The 22,481-nt window shown below is 43.7% G+C and overlaps 1 protein-coding gene across 1 annotated transcript in view; it reads right to left on the bottom strand.

Annotated features, from left to right (window-relative positions):
* Positions 1-476: 476 nt before the first annotated feature.
* LOC115104030 (sodium channel protein type 4 subunit alpha B-like) overlaps positions 477-22,481 on the bottom strand; it is a 38,927-nt gene continuing 16,922 nt past the window's right edge. The window contains exons 14-23 of the mRNA XM_029625177.2: positions 14,407-14,533; positions 13,087-13,241; positions 12,816-12,989; positions 12,518-12,640; positions 11,952-12,233; positions 5,499-5,552; positions 5,258-5,395; positions 4,998-5,102; positions 4,347-4,617; positions 477-4,210 (exon numbers count right to left, since the gene is read on the bottom strand). Coding sequence (XP_029481037.2) covers positions 2,910-4,210; positions 4,347-4,617; positions 4,998-5,102; positions 5,258-5,395; positions 5,499-5,552; positions 11,952-12,233; positions 12,518-12,640; positions 12,816-12,989; positions 13,087-13,241; positions 14,407-14,533 — 2,730 coding nt within the window. The 3' untranslated portion in view covers positions 477-2,909. The remainder of the gene's footprint in view (positions 4,211-4,346; positions 4,618-4,997; positions 5,103-5,257; positions 5,396-5,498; positions 5,553-11,951; positions 12,234-12,517; positions 12,641-12,815; positions 12,990-13,086; positions 13,242-14,406; positions 14,534-22,481) is intronic.

Raw genomic sequence — 22,481 nt, 5'->3', positions numbered from 1 at the left:
TGCATCCCGTATACTGTAAGTCTTTTACAATGACAGATAAAGCTATGGTATGGCTGTGAGAACTATCTAATCAATGTCTTTGAGGCACGATAATAAGGTGAGAGTATTTATGGACTGTAAACTAAGTCCTAACACTATAGGTTTAAATAGATATCTGACTGCTGGTTAAGCACTGCCCACAGGAAATAGAGAAATGAACTAAATCTACAAAATCACAAATGCCTAAGGGATTACATATATTCTTGTACTCCAGAGGAAAAACGTCACATCTGGAAATTGCTAAGGATCGTAACCGGGAACAAAGATGTCGTGACTCGTAAAAGTGAGATAACTGAAAGCTACTCGTGTCAGGCAGTCAAGTTGTGACATGCATAGCTCTCCAGCAGATGGCATATACAGTGTGCCTGTGAACAAAGACATCATAAAGATCCCTCCCAAAATATTTTAGAAATACAATGCAACTGGCAGAGCACCCAAACCCATATTTCTTTTTTTATTTGAAATGTATTAGAATTGTTAGAAAGTAAAGCTTTAAAGCACAATATGTACCGCTGTGTATTTGCATTTATAGTTTATCATTACATGAATGAAATGCTCTTTATGTCGATAACACAATCTACAAAAAACTCCACAATTGAGTATTGAACATACAATATTTACAGGCAACGCTGACAGCATATTGCATTCAGCCTCAGGAAGAAAAAAATACAATATGACATCCTTCTCTATTTCTTTCACACAGTATTAGTTTTTGTAAACAATGGTGCATGATATATATGTCATTTACATTTCACAATTCCAAGGTCCTCTGCTTGAATGTTCACACTGTGCATAGAACCTGATTTAGAGGCAAACCCCTCTCACCTGTGGATGAACTGCTGTTGTAGGTAGCACTGACATATAGGCACACTTGGCTTAACAAACATGGAAGAGCTTGTACAAAATGTAAGCAGTTGCTAACTTAGCATGTGTCCTTAATTCAAACTCAAGACCCCCTTGTAATGAAGTGCTAATTGGTTAGAATGATTGGATCACTGAAATAAATAGGACATGTATATATGTGATCTAAATTGTCCTCCACACGCTGTTTTCAAAACGCAAACGGACACACATTTGATCGTGCAGTTAGGAATTGTAGTACTAACTCAAGCTGGTTCCATGCATGTGTAATTAATCCATGTGTTTCTCATACAAGTCTCCAAAGAAATCGCAGTGTGCTTGATTGCGCTAATCGGAGTGTATTAGTATCAATAGTCAAATGTGCCTCTCCAAACAGAGATTGTGTAAGATACTGTACACACATTTAGGTGAGATTGATATCAAAGTATCATTAAAAAGTAGTTAACATGACACTTTTTAATGAATAAACTGCATTCCTAACAAGGCTTCATTCTATAGTACAAATTATGTTGCAAGGTGCTGTCCTACTGCATTCCCATGATTAAGACATTTCTGTGTTAAGACTTGTATGGTCATTTTAGCTGAAGCTTTTATCCGGAGCAACACAGTTAACACATATAGTATGTGCCCCTTGTGAAAATCAAAACAACAACTCTGGTGTTACAAAGCCCCATGTTCCAATAAACAGACCAGTACATTTTCAGCATGTGCACCTATTGTGAATATATGTAATTATTCATTTCTATCATCATACTGCTTAATACCATAAATAATTGCAGATTAAAAACCGAACACTGTTAGTAGTACTTGTGTTAGGTTACTTGTGTTACTACAATGAGAAAAAATAAAGTAAATTACCTTAAAAATCAAATCAAAGGAAATATACAGAAAATTAAGAAATTCGACAATAAAAGAAAAATGACCTTGTAAAAATTTGACACATTAAGTGTTATTCAGCAGAATTAGTTGATTATTGCAAATGCTAATTATTTCTCCATCTGTTTTCTAAACCTTCATCAATTAAAGTGTTTTCTCATTTAATATGTTAAAGGCACAGGTCATATTTATTATTAAATATATTTTGGGTAAAAAAAAATATAAAATCCTTTGTATATACTGTACATCCTAGTGTGAGTATTTGCTTTAATACCTTAAAATTAACAGACAAAAGTTTTGGCCAAATACGTCAAACCAAACAAATAATAACTTTTCAAAATACAATTGTATTCACTGAAAAATATATTGAACATTTTTATTTGACATTCTTGTACAGGTATTTGGGAAATGATAGGGCAGAAATAAAAGTTTTGGTTAAAATGACAGAGGTACCAAAAGTCATAATTTCATATGAAAAAACTGCAATACATTTTGAGAATCCTGTTTTTGGAGTCATATTTCAACATTGAAGATACAGCTGAGAACATTGTTCGCCTTTTTTTGTTGCAATTGAACACTGCAAAGTGCAGATTTGATTGGAAGAATACATCTTGAATAAAAAAAAGGCATAAAAATATGAAAAGGAACATATTTATTAAATTACTTTCAGGGGACTGAAAGGTATATTTTTGCGAGACGGAGTTTTATAGACTTATTGTTATCTTACACATTGCTACCTATCTCTTAGGCTATTTCATTCTCAATTGATCTCAACTATATATTACAAGGGGTCTGCTTCCACAATTGGGCTTACATCCATAAATGGGCCCAAAACTTTCAGCTCAGGCTTTGGTGATTGTCTTGCCAACAATAGCTATGATTTCTCAGTCAATACATTCCAGGTTATCATCATCAACATCAATTAAATTGACTGCTATATTTGTTCTATCATCATCTCTTTGATTAAGTGGGCTGGGCTCAATGTGTCCCTCAGAGTCTTAGTTAGCGAGAACCCTGTCTCTGACCCAAGCCAAACATACCAAAGTTGGACTTTGGAGATGAACAAGCAGTCTCATCGTCAAAGACAGAAGACCATGATGATGCAGTGTTTATCCATTGGTTGCACTAGCTTTTCAAACATGGGACTCTTTCAGCTGTGAGATACGGATTGAGGCCGGGATGACAAAGGGGGCAGAGTGCAAGATGATCTCGTTCTGAAGCTCCACAGGCAGCGGCTCTTCAGTAGTCTCCACAGGCAGCGGCTCTTCAGTAGTCTCCACAGGAGGTTGTGTCTCTGTCAGTTCTTTGCTCTCCCGTTTTTCATGAGAATCCATATCTACAACTGTTTCATCCACTCCGAGGGATTGTTGGCTTCCATACAGTTTGTTCATCCTGATGGCAATCATTCCCTCCGTCTCTGGCGGCGCTTCGTCCTCCTTGGTTAACGCTTTCTTCTCACGGTACTTGTAGGAAGCGAGTTTCAATGAACGTCTCAGCAGATGCTTACGATAGGCTCTCTGAATAACAACAGCTGCTACCTCCTCCTGCTTTCGCCTCAGGGTGGTGGTGATTGGCTCGTATGACACTTTAGAGGGGTTGTTGGCCATGAACTTCTCCTCCATGCTTTCTTTCATGGCATCCATCTCCGCTGACTCTCCCAGCACCTCTGTGGTCAGCGCCAGCAGGATGTCCAGACAGTGGATCTTATCCCCAGGGACAATGGGAAGGTCCATGGTGATCAGCTTGATTGCGTTGGGTTTGGGGATCCTGAGCGGGTCTTTAAGCGTGTCACAGAACTCCGACAAAATGTCGTAGGCGATGAATTGTGACGCGTCAGGGTCGAACTTCTCCCAGGTCTCGTAGAACATCTCGAAGTCTTCCTCACACAGGGGGTCGCCACTCTCCTCTGTGGCCACATTGAAGTTCTCGAGGATAATGGCAATGTACATGTTGACCACAACAAGGAAACACATGATGATGTAGCTGCAGAAAAAACAAATTCCCAAACCAGGGCTGCCACAGTTGCCTCTTACATCTGTGCCAGGATTTTCCACGTCCGGGTCACAGTCCGGAGCTCTACTATTTAGAATGGGTGAGAGGAGACCATCCCAACCGGCTGAGGTTGTGATCATGAACAGACAAATTATACTGTTGCCAAAAGTTTCAAAATTGAACATATCGTCTATCCCGGCCTCCTTCTTGACATACGCAAAGTTTGACATTCCGAAAATGGAGAAGATAAACATGATAAGGAAGAGCAGGAGCCCAATGTTGAAGAGAGCAGGAAGTGACATCATCAGGGCAAACAACAGTGTCCGAATGCCTTTAGCTCCTCGGATGAGTCTCAGAACTCGACCAATCCTGGCCAGTCTTATGACACGGAAAAGGGTAGGTGAGACAAAATACTTCTCTATGAGGTCCGCCAGCAGTAAACCTGGAATGGAAAGGAAATAACAACATTTTAGTTTTCACTGTAATTACTATGTTCTTCAATCATGTTTCGTTTCAGAAAAAAATTAAGAATTCTGTAGCTACATGACTAATGAATACAATAATTTCTTCATATTTACCAACGATGGAGAGAATGACGACGACAAAATCAAAAATATTCCATCCGACGGAAAAAAAATATTGTCGCAGTCCGATCAACTTGAGGATACACTCTGTGGTGAAGACGATGATAAACACCAGGTTGATGAGGAAGAGTATATCCTCCTTCTCCTTGCTCTGGCCGTCCGTCTCCACCATCATCGTTACCATGTTGAGGCAGATCAGCACCATGATGAAGATGTCGAAGAATTGTTGGGTGATTAGGTCGAAAATAAGGCCTGCAAATTTGTTCTTCAACCACCAATCAATAGAGACCAAGAGAAGGAGAGGGTAAAACAGACTGAATTAGAGGTATGTTAGGTCAATGACATGCACATGAAAATAACAGTATGTCTCTATACTTTGGAAGGAAAGATATTGTCATGGGGGAGGAACAGAAGCGGACAAGAGCAGATAGTGATAAAGTCTGGGCAATACCTTCTCATTGAGTGGTATTTAGCTGGATGTTGTCCTCTTCAACATTGGTGATGATACACTTGTATTTGAACTAAGAATACTGTCAATGAAATGACGTGTCGGGGTGGGTCACGTACAGTAGTACAGTAGATGCTATGGAATATACATTATTTTGTTCTTAAGGCAATTAGCCAGTAGCCCAAGAAGATGCTTACCTGGGGTCTAGGAATGGGTTTCTGTGGCTTCTTGGAACCAAGCTTTTTCATGGCATTGTAGTATTTCTTCTGTTCCTCTGTCATGAAAATGTCTTTCCCTCCAAAGTATAGAGACATACAGTTATTTTCATGTGCATGTTATTGACCTAAAATATTAGTGATTTATACGTGCATCATATTGTTGTGGTAATGTGTTTTAGAAATGTATTTCATGCTGCGTTTGGTATTTAGTGATATTAGGCTGTAGGACAGCTACTTATCTTTTTTTTTTGTTGGTTGAAGTTGTCGATAATGACACCAATGAAGAGATTCAGGGTGAAGAAGGACCCAAAGATGATGAATATGACAAAGTAGATGTACATGTAAACATTATCCTCATATATGGGCTGGTCTTCCACCTTGTTGGAACAGAGAGTATACAATCATAATAAATTAGTTGGTTTTCATACTCCTTTCAAAGTGTATAATTATTATTACAGGATTAAGAAGGAAGTGTCTTACAAAACGTGAATCCACAGCGCCATACATTATATCCATCCATCCTTTAAACGTTGCCTGGACATGGGGAAAAAAATGTATGCTGTAAGAAACCGCAGTGGTGTAAAGTACTTTAGTAAAAATACTTGAAAGTACTACTTAAATCATTTTTTGGGGTATCTGTACTTTACTTTACTATTTATATTTTTGACAACTTTTACTTCTACTTCACTACATTCCTAAAGAAAAGTATGTACTTTTTACTCCATACATTTTCCATGACACCCAAAAGTACTTGTTACATTTTGAATACTTAGCAGGACAGGACAACGGTTCAATTTGTGCACTTATCAAGAGAACATCCCTGGTCATCCCTACCGCCTCTGATCTGGCGGACTCACTAAACACAAATGCATCTTTTATAAATGATGTCTGAGTGTTAGAGTGTGCCCCTGGCTATCCGTACTTTTAAAAAACAAGAAAATGGTGCAGACGTCTTTGCTTAATATAAGGAATTTGAAACGATTTATACTTTGACTTTTGATACTTCAGTATATTTAGAACCAAATACTTTTAGACTTTTACTCAAGTAGTATTTTACTGGGTGACAGCAGCTTTTACTTGGGTAACATTCTATTAAGGCATCTATACTTTTACTCAAGTATGAGAATTGGGTACCTTTTCCACCACTGAGAAACAGTAGGTTATGTACAGTGAGGGAAATAAAGTATTTGATCCCTTGCTGATTTTGTACGTTTGCCCACTGACAAAGAAATTATCCGTCTATAATTTTAATGGTAGGTTTATTTGAACAGTGAGAGACAGAATACCAACAAAAAAAATCCAGAAAAAACGCATGTCAAAAATGTTATAAATTCATTTGCATTTTAATGAAGGAAATAAGTATTTGACCCCTCTGCAAAACATGACTTAGTCTTGGTGGCAAAACCCTTGTTGGCAATCACAGAGGTCAGACGTTTCTTGTAGTTGGCTACCAGGTTTGCACACATCTCAGGAGGGATTTTGTCCCACTCCTCTTTGCAGATCTTCTCCAAGTCATTAAGGTTTCGAGGCTGATGTTTGGCAACTCGAACCTTCAGCTCCCTCCACAGATTTTCTATGGGATTAAGGTCTGGAGACTGGCTAGGCCACTCCAGGACCTTAATGTGCTTCTTCTTGAGCCACTCCTTTGTTGCCGTGTGTTTTGGGTCATTGTCATGCTGAAATACCCATCCACACCCCATTTTCAATGCCCTGGCTGAGGGAAGGAGGTTCTCACCCAAGATCTGACGGCGCATGGTCCCGTCCATCGTCCCTTTGATGCGGTGAAGTTGTCCTGTCCCCTTAGCAGAAAAACACCCCCAAAAGCATAATGTTTCCACCTCCATGTTTGACGGTGGGGATGGTGTTCTTGGGGTCATAGGCAGCATTCCTCCTCCTCCAAACACGGCGAGTTGAGTTGATGCCAAAGAGCTCCATTTTGGTCTCATCTGACCACAACACTTTCACCCAGTTGTCCTCTGAATCATTCAGATGTTCATTGGCAAACTTCAGACGGGCATGTATATGTGCTTTCTTAAGCAGGGGAACCTTGCGGGCGCTGCAGGATTTCAGTCCTTCACGGCGTAGTGTGTTACCAATTGTTTTCTTGGTGACTATGGTCCCAGCTGCTGTCACGACTCCCACCGAATGTGCCTCCCCTGCCTGTTCGGGCGGCGCTCGGCGGTCGTCGTCGCCGGTCTACTAGCCGCCACCGATCCCTTTTTCCTTTTCTGTTTGTTCTGGTCTTATTGGTTGCACCTGTCTCTTATTTCTTCATTTATGTCTATTTAAGCCTGTTAGGCCCGCCTATGTTTGTGCGGGATTGTTCCTCTGTTAGTTTGTGGATGTGCATTTTGTAATTTATTTTCTCCGGACTGTTTGGGTCCTGTGTTTGGGCCGGTCAGTTTTATGCGCCTGGTGTATTGGCATGACTGTTTGTACCGGAATACAATACGATGGAACGGCGGCTGGGTGCCAGGGGTTCCTACTACAGCTGGAGCTGTACCTGGCTACCGTTTGTCCGACTCCCTCGGCGGAGGAGAGCGTGAGCGTCCTCGTCTCCTGTCTGACGGGTCGAGCCCTGGAGTGGGCCAACGCAGTGTGGAATGGCCCAGAGTTTACCCGCCGGTTCCAGGCCGCGTTCGACCACCCACCGGAGGGCCGAGCGGCGGGTGAACGGCTGTTTCACCTGCGACAGGAGACGAGGAGCGCACAGCACTTTGAGCTGGAGTTCCGGACCTTGGCCGCCGGGGCGGGTTGGAACGACAGGGCCCTGATGGACCACTATCGCTGTAGCCTCAGGGAGGATGTCTGCAGGGAGCTAGCTTGTTGGGACTCCACCCACTCCTTCGACGAACATATTGACATGTCCATCCGACTGGACAACCTGCTGGCTGCCCGCGGGCATCCAGAACGGGCCCTGTTGGTTCCACATCCAGGCCCTCCCGCTCCAATCCCCATGGAGTTAGGGGGGTCCACATCAAGGGGGACCTGAGGAGGAGGCTCCTCCTGCACCAGGTGTGGTCAGAGAGGACACTGCCGATCGGTGCTGGAGGAGCTTGTCTGGGAATCGGGATGGTAGGCAGAGCACTCCTCGTTCACCCCAGGTGAGTCAGCACCAGACTCACCCAGAGCTCCCTGTTGGTCATATGTTCTTACTAATTTCTTTTTCTGAGTTTTCTCCCTCTCTACAGCATAAGGCGCTAGTCGATTCAGGCGCAGCTGGGAACTTTATGGATCGTGGGCTCGCGTTAAGGCTAGAGATTCCCCTGGTGTCGTTAGACCAACCTTTCCCCGTGCACTCCTTAGATAGCTGAACATTAGGGTCAGGGCTGGTCGGGGAGGCCACGGTTCCACTGGACATGGTAACACAGGGGGGTCATAAGGAGCGGATTAGTCTCTTCCTTATTGATTCACCTGCGTTTCCAGTGGTGCTTTGGATTCCCTGGCTGGCTAATCACAATCCTGAGATTTCATTGGCTCTCCGACGGTGGTCAGAGGAGTGTTCAGGCAGGTGCATAGGAGTTTCCATCGGTGCGACGACGGTGGAGAGTCCAGTTTCCCGCTACCTCTCATCGCCACGGCGGTGGAATCATTTCACGGGGCGCGTTTCTTCGCAAAACTGGACCTTAGGAGTGTGTATAATTTGGTGCGTATCCGGGAGGGAAATGAGTGGAAGACTGCGTTTGGTACCACATCTGGCCATTATGAGTACCTTGTCATGCCGTATGGGTTGAAGAATGCTCCAGCCATTTTCCAATCTTTCTTAGACAAGATTCTCAGAGACCTGCACGGGCAGGGTGTGGTAGTGTATATACTGATTTACACTGCCACACGCGCTGCGCACGGGTCTCTGGTGCATAGGGTACTGGGGCCGACTGCTGGATCATGAACTGTACGTCAAGGTTGAGAAATGTATGTTCTCCAAACAAGCCGTTTCCTTCCTGGGTTATCACATTTCCACCTCTGGGGTGGTGATGGAGTGTGACCGCGTTACAGCCGTGCGTAATTGGCCGACTCCGACCACGGTAAAGGAGGTGCAGCGGTTTTTAGGGTTTGCCAATTACTACCGGAGGTTTATCCAGGGTTTTGGTAAGGTGGCTGCTCCCATTACCTCACTGCTGAAGGGGGGGCTGGCGAGCATGCGCTGGTCAGCAGAGGCGGGCAGAGCTTTCAGTCGCCTGAAGGAGCTGTTCACCGACGCTCCCGTGCTGGCTCATCCGGACCCCTCTTTGGCGTTTTACGATTTCCTATCGACCAGGCTTCCTCAATACGAAGGCCGACGCGCTGTCCCGCCTATATGACACCGAGGAGCGGCCCTTCGATCCGACTCCCATCCTCCCAGCTTCATGTCTGGTAGCACTGGTGGTATGGGAGGTGGATGCGGTGTCACACCCTGGCCATAGAGAGGCTTTTTATTCTCTTTTTTTGGTTAGGCCAGGGTGTGACTAGGGTGGGCGTTCTATGTTCTTTTTTCTATGTTTTTGTATTTCTTTGTTTTTGGCCAGGTATGGTTCTCAATCAGGGACAGCTGTCTGTCGTTGTCTCTGATTGAGAACCATACTTAGGTAGCTCTTGCCCACATGGGTTTGTTGGGTAGTTGTTTTCTGTTTTGTGTTGCTGCACCTTACAGGACTGTTTAGTTTTTTTATTGTTTCTGTTCCTAATAAATAACATGAGCACTTACCACGCTGCGCATTGGTCCGATCCTCGTCAGAAAAGGAGGAAAATCGTTAAACGCGGAGATCGAGCGGGCGTTACGGTTGGAACCTGCACCTCCTCAGTGTCCAGCAGGTGTTCAGTACGTGCCGCTTGGTGTCCGTGATCGGTTGATTCGATGGGCCCATACACTACCCTCTTAGGGTCACCCTGGTATCGAGAGGACAGTGCAGAGTCTTAGGGGGAGGTACTGGTGGCCCACTTTGGTCAAGGACGTGAGGTTTGATGTCTCCTCCTGCTCGGTGTGCGCTCAGAGCAAGGCTCCTCGACACCTGCCTAGAGGGAAGTTACAGCCCTTCCCCTCTCCACAACAGCCGTGGTCGCATTTGTCGGTGGATTTTCTCACCAACCTTCCCCCGTCTCAGGGAAAAACCACCGATCCTGGTTGTTGTGGATCGGTTTTCTGCCGTCTCATCCCATTGCCCGGTCTCCCTACGGCCCTACAGACTGCGGAGGCTCTGTTTACCCATGTCTTCCAGCACTACGGAGTGCCTGAGGACATTGTTTCTGATTGGTGTCCCCAGTTCACGTCCAGAGTTTGGAGGGCGTTCATGGAATGGCTGGGGGTCTCGGTCAGCCTGACCTCGGGTTTCCACCCCGAGAGTAATGGGCAGCTGGAGAGAGTGAACCAGGATGTTGGTAGGTTTCTGCGGTCGTATTGCCGGGACCGGCCTGGTGAATGGGCGAGGTATGTCCCATGGGCGGAGGTGGCTCAGAATTCCCTCCGCCACTCCTCTACTAACATCTCACCATTCCAGTGCATGTGGCATCAGAGCCAGAACGAGGCTCTTGCGGTGGAGGAATGAGTGCAGCGCTCGAAGGAAACCTGGAGAGCCGTCCAGGAATCATTAAAACAAGCTAGTGGAAGGCAGAAGAGGAGCGCTGACCAGCACCGCAGTGAGGCCCCCGTGTTCGCACCGGGGGACTGGGTCTGGCTTTCGACCCGAAACCTGCCCCTCCGCCTGCCCTGCCGGATGCTGGGGCCTCAGTGTGTGGGGCCATTTAAAGTCCTGAGGAAGATAAACAAGGTGTGTTATAGGTTACAGCTTCCTCCTTACTATCGTATTAACCCCTCGTTTCATGTGTCTCTCCTCAGGCCGGTGGTGGCTGGTCCCCTGCAGGAAGGCTCCTGCCTGTTCGGATGGCGCTCGGCGCTCGTCGTCGCCGGTCTACTAGCCGCCACCGATCCCTTTTCCCTTTTCTGTTCGTTTGGTCTTATTGGTTGCACCTGTCTCTTATTTTGTTTCTGGATTTATGTCTATTTAAACCTGTTAGGCCCGCCTATGTTTGTGCGGGATTGTTCCTCTGTTAGTTTGTGGATGTGCATTTTGTCATATATTTTCTCCTGATTGTTTGGGCCGGTCAGTTTTTTTGTGTGCCTAGTGTTTTGGCGTGACCATTTGTACCAGAATAAAATACGATTGTCCAAACCCTCTGCTCTCTGCGCCTAACTCCAACCCACTTCTCCTAGAAGACGTGACAGCTGCCTTGAGATCATTGGCAAGATCATCCCGTGTAGTTCTGGGCTGATTCCTCACCGTTCTCATGATCATTGTAACTCCACGAGGTGAGATCTTGCATGGAGCCCCAGGCCGAGGGAGATTGACAGTTATTTTGTGTTTCTTCCATTTGCGAATAATCGCACCAACTGTTGTCACCTTCTCACCAAGCTGCTTGGCGATGGTCTTGTAGCCCATTCCAGCCTTGTGTAGGTCTACAATCTTGTCCCTGACATCCTTGGAGAGCTCTTTGGTCTTGGCCATGGTGGAGAGTTTGGAATCTGATTGACTGATTGCTTCTGTGGACAGGTGTCTTTTATACAGGTAACAAACTGATATTAGGAGCACTCCCTTTAAGAGTGTGCCCCTAATCTCAGCTCGTTACCTGTATGAAAGACACCTGGGAGCCAGAAATCTTTCTGATTGAGAGGGGGTCAAATACTTATTTCCCTCATTAAAATACAAATCAATTTATACAAATTTTGACATGCATGTTTTTCTGGATTTTTGTTGTTGTTATTCTGTCTCTCACTGTTCAAATAAACCATACCATTAAAATTATAGACTGATAATTTCTTTGTCAGTGGGCAAATGTACAAAATCAGCAGGGGATCAAATACTTTTTTCCCTCACTGTACATGTAACCCAGGCCAACACCCGTATTACCACTTTAAACAACTTCAACTATAGAATGGTAGCAACCTGTTTTGAAACTCACTATTTGCAGGAGGGAGAGGTAGCCCATGCCCACGTTGTCATAGTTGACCTTTGCATTCATCCAGCGCACGTCATCATTACCCTCCATTAGTTGATAGCATTCGGTCTTGTTATTGACAACGTCAGCAGAGAACCTCTCCTCAGACGTGGTGTTGAAGCAGTAGTAGTACTTCCCAGCAAACAGGTTTACACCCATGATGCTGAAGATGAGCCAGAAGATGAGGCACACTAGAAGCACGTTGAAGATGGAAGGAATAGCCCCTACCAGAGCATTCACCACCACCTGTGGAAAGGTTTAGGGTTCATTTTTAGAAAACCTACACATTTGAGGAAACCTACAAGTCAAATCCCTAGTAAAAGAAGAGCTTGTACAGTATGTGAAAAGGGATTCATGTTGAACAGCTGAGACCCATTGGAGTGAAATACTCTTTGGATTGTTGATCCATTCTCGAAAATGTATCAGCAAATGCATTTCATTTCTAGGGCCACTGATTTACATGTTTGGGACTCAAATACACCAGCTCTCCTGTTTCGGTTTTCTCGACTTATGAAAGACTACTCACTCACCCTCATTCCCTCAAATCTGGACAGGGCGCGGAGGGGCCGCAAGGCCCTTAAAGTTCGAAGAGATTTGATCGGTCCAAGTTCAGCATAGCCCAGGATGTTAGCCGTTAAGCTAATCAAAGACACCTAGGAGATTTGGGACGTGACAACAACATGTGAAGATAAGCTTTCTCAAATTAACTGAAATATTGCTCATTTATATTGATTAAATATGACATATAAATGTTGATAAAAATAAAATATAGCTTATTATGACGAGGATGCACTACACAGATGGGCTGGGGTTAATACTTTGACTTACATCCACAATGAGGAAGTCCAGCCAGCACCATGCGTTTGTGAAGTAGGCCTGGAATCCGTAAGCCACCCACTTCAGGAGCATCTCAATAATGAACACGTAGGTGAAGACTTGATCAGCATATTCCAGGATTATTTTTATGGTCCTGCGCTGCTCAATGTATATGTCTTCAAAGGCCTGTGAAGAATGGAGCAAAATATTATGGACAGCTGTTTCAAAATACCGTATGTCGGTTAGTTGCGTTGCACTGAAAGAAGGCATCAATCGATCTCACCAAAGCGCCGCTGCTCATCAGGATCATGAAGATGATGAAGGTCTCAAAGTAGTTGTGCTCCACAATGAGGAAGCATGTCTTCCTGAAGTTCCACCAAGTCTTTCCTTTGCCCGCGGTGATGTCAAAATCAAGGCACGGGCATCGTCCAATGCATTCTACCAGAGATTTGAGGAAGGAGAACATATTAGTAAGAATAGGCAAAACAATCCTCGCACCCCATCTACCAGTACTATCCACATTGGTCAAATCAGGGATTTCAGAACTACAATCAGTGCAGGTGAACAAACACATTTAATTAAAGGAGATGAGTGGGGTGCTAATGAATTCATATTCACTTAAAGTGTTTTCTACCATTTGAACCATACAGGGAACCTCCATTTAAATAGGCAGTATAGCCACTGTCATATCAACCAGGGAAACGCAACATGACTCAAACAAATCTACACTAAGTAAGCGAGCCCTGCTCTCCCTCCCTCCCTCCTCCTGGATAACTAAGTAAATCATTGGAGGCTGATGTAGCTGAACTACAGTATACTGAACAAAAATAGAAACGTAACATGGAACAATTTCTAAGATTTTACTGAGTTACAGTTCATATAAGATTAACGGCACGGCAATGGGCCTCAGGATCTCGTCACGGTGTCTCTGTGCATTAAATTACCAACGATAAAAGGTCATTGTGTTCGTTGTCCGTAGTTTATGCCTGCCCAAACCATAACCCCACCACCACCTTGGGGCACTCTGTTCACAACGTTGACATCAGAAAACCGCTCGCCCACATGATGCCATACATGCGATATGCGGTTGTGAGGCCAGTTGGACAATTTCTCTAAAATGACATTGGAGGCAGTTTATGGTAGAGAAATTAACATTCAGTTCTCTGGTAACAGCTCTGGTAGACAGTCCTGCAGCCAGTATGCCAATTGCAAGCTCCCTCAAAACTTGAGACATCTGTGGCATTGTGTTGTGTGACAAAACTGCACACATTAGAGTGGCCTTTTATTGTCCATGTATTGTCCACAGCATAAGGTGCATCTGTGTAATGATCATGCTGTTTAATCAGCTTCTTTATATGCCACACCTGTCAGGTGGATGGATTATCTTGGAAAATGAGAAATGCTCACTAACAGGGACATAAACAAATTTTGTGCACAACATTTTAGAGAAATGTGGTTTTTGTGCATATGGAACATTTCTGGGATCTTTTATTTCAACTCATGGAATATGGGAACAACACTTTACATGTTGCGTTTATATTTTTGTTCAGTGGATATTGACTCCCATGGCAGCATCAAGCCTGTAAGAGGGAGATCCTCTTACTCTCGGTCCAGCAGTTCTCAGGGTTGGTGGTGTCTGCCTCTTCTTCCTCCTCTTCTTCCACTTCAGGGGGATTGTCCACTGTGCTGCATATTGAAGAGGCATTGTCCGGTGCAATAGGTTTCTTTAACTGTAGTGGGAGAGACATCTGTATTAGATAATATGCGATATCCCATATGTAGCTAATCTTATAGCAAAAAATAAATAAAAAACATAAAATGTGAACAATCCCTTTAAATAAATTGTATCTTGAAATCCGAGGTTAATCATGCCCACTGGGTTGGACATTAAATGTAATTCTATATCATCAACTTAGTAAGTGACCTTTATGACCTTTATTTACTCACTGTTTTGAGCAGATTGTATAAAGATCTAGACGCTTTTGCTGAGACACAGCACAAAACGATTTGGTTTAGTAAGAGGAGGAATGACTTAAGTTACCTATGTGTCTATAACTCTTTGCCCAGTCACAGATTCATATGGTATCTCTCTTTCACATACAGTGCCGCTTGTGACATTAGACTAATGAGTAAACACACTGTGGGAAAGAAGTAGGACATAGCAACTGTTGCCCTACAGTCTCTTTAAAGTTTGTAAACATGTCAGCTCCAAAGAATTATTCAACCCCTGCACTTGAGAACATAAAATGTAACTCAAAACGGAAAAAAGACTGGCTTTGTTTATTTATACCGTGCGTCAATATGCACTGTCTGATAATTTGACAAGATGTGGTGTCTTATTTCATGTTTTGTTTATGTGATCAAACTATTTATTTACCCTTTTATAATTTATTTACACCATATTCTGAGAAATGGGTCTCAGCTGGGGTAGCTAAAGCAGAGGTCAGAGTTGAAATGCCATGGGTTTAGCCGTAAGCGGAGCTGTCATGTGAAACATGTCATTTGATCCATTTTAGAGGCACGCCAAAGGTATGCATTACTCAATCGTTCAGGCTTTAGCTCCTGAATGAAACAAATGTTATATGATTTGGCCTGCTGAGGAACTGACAAAGGCATGCTCTGTATATACAAGACACTGAAACAAATATACGAGGTATATATATATATATATATATATACATATATATATATATATATATATATATATTTACCTCGTATAATTATATACAGTACCAGTCAAAAGTTTGGACACACCTACTCGTTCAAGGGTTTTTCTTTATTTTTACTATTTTCTACATTGTAGAATTATAGTGAAGAAATCAAAACTATGAAATAACACATTTGGAATCAAATACAGTACATTATACATTTGAGATTTTTCAAATTAGCCACCCTTTGCCTTGATGACAGCTTTGCACACTCTTGGCATTCTCTCAACAAACTTCATGAGGAATGCTTTTCCAACAGTCTTGAAGGAGTTCCCACATATGCTGAGCACTTGTTGGCTGCTTTTCCTTCACTATGCGGTCCAACTCATCCCAAACCATCTCAATTGGATTGCGATCATGTGATTGTGGAGGCCAGGTCATCTGATGCAGCACTCCATCACTCTCCTTGGTCAAATAGCCCTTACACAGGCTGGAGGTGTGATTTGGGTTATTGTCCTGTTGAAAAACAAATGATAATCCCACTAAACCCAAACCAGATGGGATGACGTATCACTGCAGAATGCTGTGTTAAGGGTGCCTTGAATTCGAAATAAATCACAGACAGTGTCACCAGCAAAGCACCCCCACACCTCCTCCTCCATGCTATACGGTGGGAAACACACATGCGGAGATCATCCGTTCACCTACTCTGTGTCTCACAAAGACACGACGGTTGGAACAAAAAATCTCAGATTTGGACAGATTTTCACCGGGCTATATTGTACTCGTGTTTCTTGACCCCAGGAAGTCTCTTCTACTTATTGGTGTCCTTTAGGTTTCTTTGCAGCAATTAGACCATGAAGGCCTGATTCTGAACAGTTGAGTCTCCTCTGAACAGTTGATGTTGAGATGTGTCTGTTACTTGAACTCTGTGAAGCATTTATTTGGGCTGCAATCTTAGGTACAGTAAACTCCAATGAACTTATCCTCTGCAGCAGAGGTAACTCTGGGTCTTCCACTCCTGTGGCGGTCTTCATGAGAAACAGTTTCATCATAGCGCTTGATGGTTTTTGCGACTGCACTTGAAGAAACGTTCAAAGTTCTTGAAATGTCTTAAAGTAATGATGGGCTGTCATTTCTCTTTGCTTAAGTCATATCACATCCACCTTACATCATATCACCTCCACCTTACCGGCCACCCTAGACCCACTTCAATTTGCATGCTGCCCAAACAGGTCCACAGACTATGCAATCGCCATCACACTGCACACTGCCCTATTCTATCTGTACAAGAGGAATACCTATGTAAGAATGCTGTTCATTGACTATAGCTCAGCATTTTATTTTTTATTTTTTCACCTTTATTTAACCAGGTAGGCTAGTTGAGAACAAGTTCTCATTTGCAACTGCGACCTGGCCAAGATAAAGCGTAGCAATTCGACACATACAACAACACAGAGTTACACATGGAATAAACAAAACATACAGTCAATAATACAGTAGAACAAAAGAAAACGTCTATAAAAGTATACAGTGCCTTGCGAAAGTATTCGGCCCCCTTGAACTTTGCGACCTTTTGCCACATTTCAGGCTTCAAACATAAAGATATAAAACTGTATTTTTTGTGAAGAATCAACAACAAGTGGGACACAATCATGAAGTGGAACGACATTTATTGGATATTTCAAACTTTTTTAACAAATCAAAAACTGAAAAATTGGGCGTGCAAAATTATTCAGCCCCCTTAAGTTAATACTTTGTAGCGCCACCTTTTGCTGCGATTACAGCTGTAAGTCGCTTGGGGTATGTCTCTATCAGTTTTGCACATCGAGAGACTGACATTTTTTCCCATTCCTCCTTGCAAAACAGCTCGAGCTCAGTGAGGTTGGATGGAGAGCATTTGTGAACAGCAGTTTTCAGTTCTTTCCACAGATTCTCGATTGGATTCAGGTTTGGACTTTGACTTGGCCATTCTAACACCTGGATATGTTTATTTTTGAACCATTCCATTGTAGATTTTGCTTTATGTTTTGGATCATTGTCTTGTTGGAAGACAAATCTTCGTCCCAGTCTCAGGTCTTTTGCAGACTCCATCAGGTTTTCTTCCAGAATGGTCCTGTATTTGGCTCCAACCATCTTCCCATCAATTTTAACCATCTTCCCTGTCCCTGCTGAAGAAAAGCAGGCCCAAACCATGATGCTGCCACCACCATGTTTGACAGTGGGGATGATGTGTTCAGGGTGATGAGCTGTGTTGCTTTTACGCCAAACATAACGTTTTGCATTGTTGCCAAAAAGTTCAATTTTGGTTTCATCTGACCAGAGCACCTTCTTCCACATGTTTGGTGTGTCTCCCAGGTGGCTTGTGGCAAACTTTAAACAACACTTTTTATGGATATCTTTAAGAAATGGCTTTCTTCTTGCCACTCTTCCATAAAGGCCAGATTTGTGCAATATACGACTGATTGTTGTCCTATGGACAGAGTCTCCCACCTCAGCTGTAGATCTCTGCAGTTCATCCAGAGTGATCATGGGCCTCTTGGCTGCATCTCTGAGTCTTCTCCTTCTTCAGTCTTCTCCTCCAATTTTAAGTCGCTCTGGATGAGCTGAAAGTTTAAATGTAAAGGGAGCGGCCAGGTCTTGGTAGATTTGCAGTGGTCTGATACTCCTTCCATTTCAATATTATCGCTTGCACAGTGCTCCTTGGGATGTTTAAAGCTTGGGAAATCTTTTTGTATCCAAACCGGCTTTAAACTTCTTCACAACAGTATCTCGGACCTGCCTGGTGTGTTCCTTGTTCTTCATGATGCTCTCTGCGCTTTTAACGGACCTCTGAGACTATCACAGTGCAGGTGCATTTATACAGAGACTTGATTACACACAGGTGGATTGTATTTATCATCATTAGTCATTTAGGTCAACATTGGATCATTCAGAGATCCTCACTGAACTTCTGGAGAGAGTTTGCTGCACTGAAAGTAAAGGGGCTGAATAATTTTGCAGGCCCAATTTTTCAGTTTTTGATTTGTTAAAAAAGTTTGAAATATCCAATAAATGTCGTTCCACTTCATGATTGTGTCCCACTTGTTGTTGATTCTTCACAAAAAAATACAATTTTTATATCTTTATGTTTGAAGCCTGAAATGTGGCAAAAGGTCGCAAAGTTCAAGGGGGCCGAATACTTTCGCAAGGCACTGTATATACAGTGAGTGCAAATGAGGTAAGTTAAGGCAAAACATAGGCCATTACAATATAGCAATTAAACACTGGAATTGTAGATGTGCAGAAGATGAATGTGCAAGTAGAGATACTGGGGTGCAAATGAGCAAGATAAATAAATACAGTATGGGGATGAGGTAGGTAGATAGATGGGCTGTTTACAGATGGGCTATGTACAGGTGCAGTGATCTGTGAGCTGCTCTGACAGCTGGTGCTTAAAGCTAGTGAGGGAGATTTGAGTCTCCAGCTTCAGAGATTTTTGCAGTTCGTTCCAGGTATTGGCAGCAGAGAACTGTAAGGAAAGATGACCAAAGGAGGAATTGGCTTTGGGGGTGACCAGTGACATATACCTGCTGGAGTGCGTGCTACAAGTGGGTGCTGCTATGGTGAGCAGTGAGCTGAGATAAGGCGGGGCTCTACCTAGCAGAGACTTGTAGATAACCTGTAGCCAGTGGGATTGGTGAAGAGTATGAAGCGAGGGCCAACCAACGAGAGTGTACAGGTCGCAATGGTGGGTAGTGTATGGGGCTTTGGTGACAAAACATATGGCACTGTGATAGACTGCATCCAGTTTGTTGAGTAGAGTGTTGGAGGCTATTTTATAGATGACGTCACCAAAGTCGAGGATCGGTAGGATGATCAGTTTTACGAAGGTATGTTTGGCAGCATGAGTAAAGGATGCTTTGTTGCGATATATAAGAAGCCGATTCTAGATTTAATTTTGGATTGGAGCTGCTTAATGTGAGTCTGGAAGGAGAGTTTACAGTCTAACCAGACACCCAGGTAGTTGTCCACATATTCTAAGTCAGAGCCGTCCAGAGTAGTGATGCTGGACGGGCCAGTAGGTGCGGGCAGTGATCGATTGAATAGCATGCATTTAGTTTTACTTGCGTTTAAGAGCAGTTGGAGGCCACAGAAGGAGAGTTGTATGGCATTGAAGCTCGTCTGGAGGTTAGTTAACAGTGTCCAAAGAGGGGCCAGAAGTATACAGAATGGTGTCGTCTGCGTAGAGGTGGATCAGCGAATCACCAGCAGCAAGAGCAACATCATTGATGTATACAGAGAAGAGAGTCGGACCGAGAATTGAACCCTGTGGCACACCCATAGAGACTGTCAGAGGTCCGGACAACAGGCCCTCCGATTTGACACACTGAACTCTATCAGAGAAGTAGTTGGTAAACCAGGCGAGGCAATCATTTGAGAAACCAAGGCTGTCGAGTCTGCCAATAAGAATGTGGTGATTGACAGAGTCGAAAGCCTTGGTCAGGTCGATGAATATGGCTGCACAGTAATGTCTCTTATCGATGGCGGTTATGATGACGTTTAGGACCTTGAGCGTGGCTGAGGTGCACCCATGACCAGCCCTGAAAGCAGATTGCATAGCGGAGAAGGTACGGTGGGATTCGAAATGGTCAGTAATCTGTTTGTTAACTTGGCTTTCGAAGACCTTAGAAAGACAGAGTAGGATAGATATAGGTCTGTAGCAGTTTGGGTTTAGAGTGTCACCCCTTTTGAAGAGGGGGATGCCACGGCAGCTTTCCAATCTTTGGGAATCTCAGACAATGCAAAAGAGAATTTAGTAATAGGGGTTGAAACAATTTTGGTAGATAATTTTAGAAAGAGAGGGTCCAGATTGTCTAGCCAGGCTGATTTGTATGGGTCCAGATGTAGCTCTTTCAGAACATCAGGTATCTGGATTTGGGTGAAGGAGAAATGGTGGGGGCTTGGGCGGGTTGCTGTGGAGGGTGCAGGGCAGTAGGGGTAGCCAGGTGGAAAGCATGGCCAGCCGTAGAGAAATGCTTATTGAAATTCTCAATTATAGTGGATTTATCGGTGTTAACAGTGTTTCCTAGCCTCAGAGTAGTGGGCAGCTGGGAGGAGGTGTTCTTATTCTCCATGGACTTTACACTTTACTAGAACTTTTTTTGAGTTAGTACTACACAATGCAAATTTCTGTTTGAAAAAGCTAGCCTTAGCTTTTCTAACTGCCTGTGTATTTGTTCCTAACTTCCCTGAAAAGTTGCATATCACCACAGTACCCTCCAAGCTCATCATCAAGCTGGAGGCCCTGGGCATCAACCCCGCCCTGTGCAATTAGTTCCTAGACTTCCTGATGGACCGCCCCCAGGTAGGAAACAACATCTCCCCCTCGCTGAGCCTTAACACTGGGGCCCCACAAGGGTGCGTTTTCAGCCCCCTCCTGTACTCCCTGTTCACCCACGACTGAGTGGCCATGCACGCTCCAACTCAATCATCAAGTTTGCAGACGACACAACAGTAGTGGGCTTGATTACCAACGACAAGACAGCCTACAGGGAGGAGGTGAGGGCACTCGGAGTGTTGTGTCCTCAAAACAACTCACTCAACGTCAAAAAAACAAAGGAGAATGATCGTGGACTTCATGAAACAGCAGAGAGAACACACCCCTATCTACATTGAAGGGACAGCAGTGGAGAAAGTGGAAAGTTCTAAGTTCCTCGGCGTTAACATCAACAATAAACTGAAATGGTCCACCCATACAGACAGTGTGGTGAAGAAGGCGCAACAGTGCCTCTTCAATCTCAGGAGGCTGAAGAATTGTGGCTTGTCACCCAAAACCCTGACTAACTTTTACAGATCCACAATCGAGAGCATCATGTCGGGCTGTATCACAGCCTGGTATGGCAACTCCTCCGCCCTCAACCGCAAGGCTCTCCAGAGGGTGGTGCGGTCTGCACAACGCATCACCGGGGGCAAACGTCCTGCCCTCCATGACACCTACCTCACCCGATGTCAGAGGCAGGCAAAAAAAGATAATGAAAGACAACAACCACCCGAGCCCCTGCCTGTTCACACCGCTACCATCCAGAAGGCGAGGTCAGTACAGGTGCATCAAAGCTGGGAAGAAGAACAGCTTCTATCTCAAGGCCATCAGACTGCTAAACAGCAATCACTAACTAGAGAGGCTGCTGCCTACATGGACAACAAATCACTGGCCACTTTAACAAATGGATCACTAGTCACTTTAAACAACATCACTTTAAATAATGCCACTTTAATAATGTTTACATATCTTATATTACTCATATCATATGTACAGTATATACCTGTCACGTCCTGACCTTAGTTCCTTTTTTTATGTCTCTATTTTAGATTGGTAAGGGCGTGAGTTGGGGTGGGCATTCTATGTTTTGTTCTTGTGTTTATCTTGTGTTTCTATGTGTTTGGCCTGGTATGGTTCCCAATCAGAGGCAGCTGTCTATCGTTGTCTCTGATTGAGAACCATACTTAGGCAGCCTGTTTTCGCCCTTGAGTTGTGGGTAGTTGTTTTCTGTTTCGTATCTGTACCAGACAGAACTGTTTCAGTTTTGTTTGTTCACGTTGTTGTTTTTGTATTTTTCAGTGTTCTATTAAAATAATTATGAACACGTACCACGCTGCACCTTGGTCCTCACCTTCTTCCACCAACGACAACCGTTACAATACCGTATTTTCTACCATCTATTGCACCTTGCCTATGCCGCTCGGTTATCGCTCATCCATATATTTCTATGTACCGTAATTGCTGGACTATTAAGCGCACCCGAATATAAACCGCACCCACTGAATTATTAAAAAATATGTATTTTGTACATAAATAAGCCGCACATGTCTATAAGCCGCAGATGCCTACCGGTACATTGAAACAAATTAACTTTACACAGCCTTTAAACGAAACACGGCTTGTAACAAAAATAAATAGGCTTTAACGAAACACGGCTTGTAACAAAAATAAATAGGCTTTAACGAAACACGGCTTGTAACAAAAATTAAACAGTAGCCTACCAGTAAA

Source organism: Oncorhynchus nerka, linkage group LG21, assembly GCF_034236695.1.
Source record: "Oncorhynchus nerka isolate Pitt River linkage group LG21, Oner_Uvic_2.0, whole genome shotgun sequence".
Lineage (NCBI taxonomy): Eukaryota > Metazoa > Chordata > Actinopteri > Salmoniformes > Salmonidae > Oncorhynchus > Oncorhynchus nerka.
Note: the sequence above shows the minus strand (reverse complement) of the source record. Positions and strands in the feature narration are given on the sequence as shown.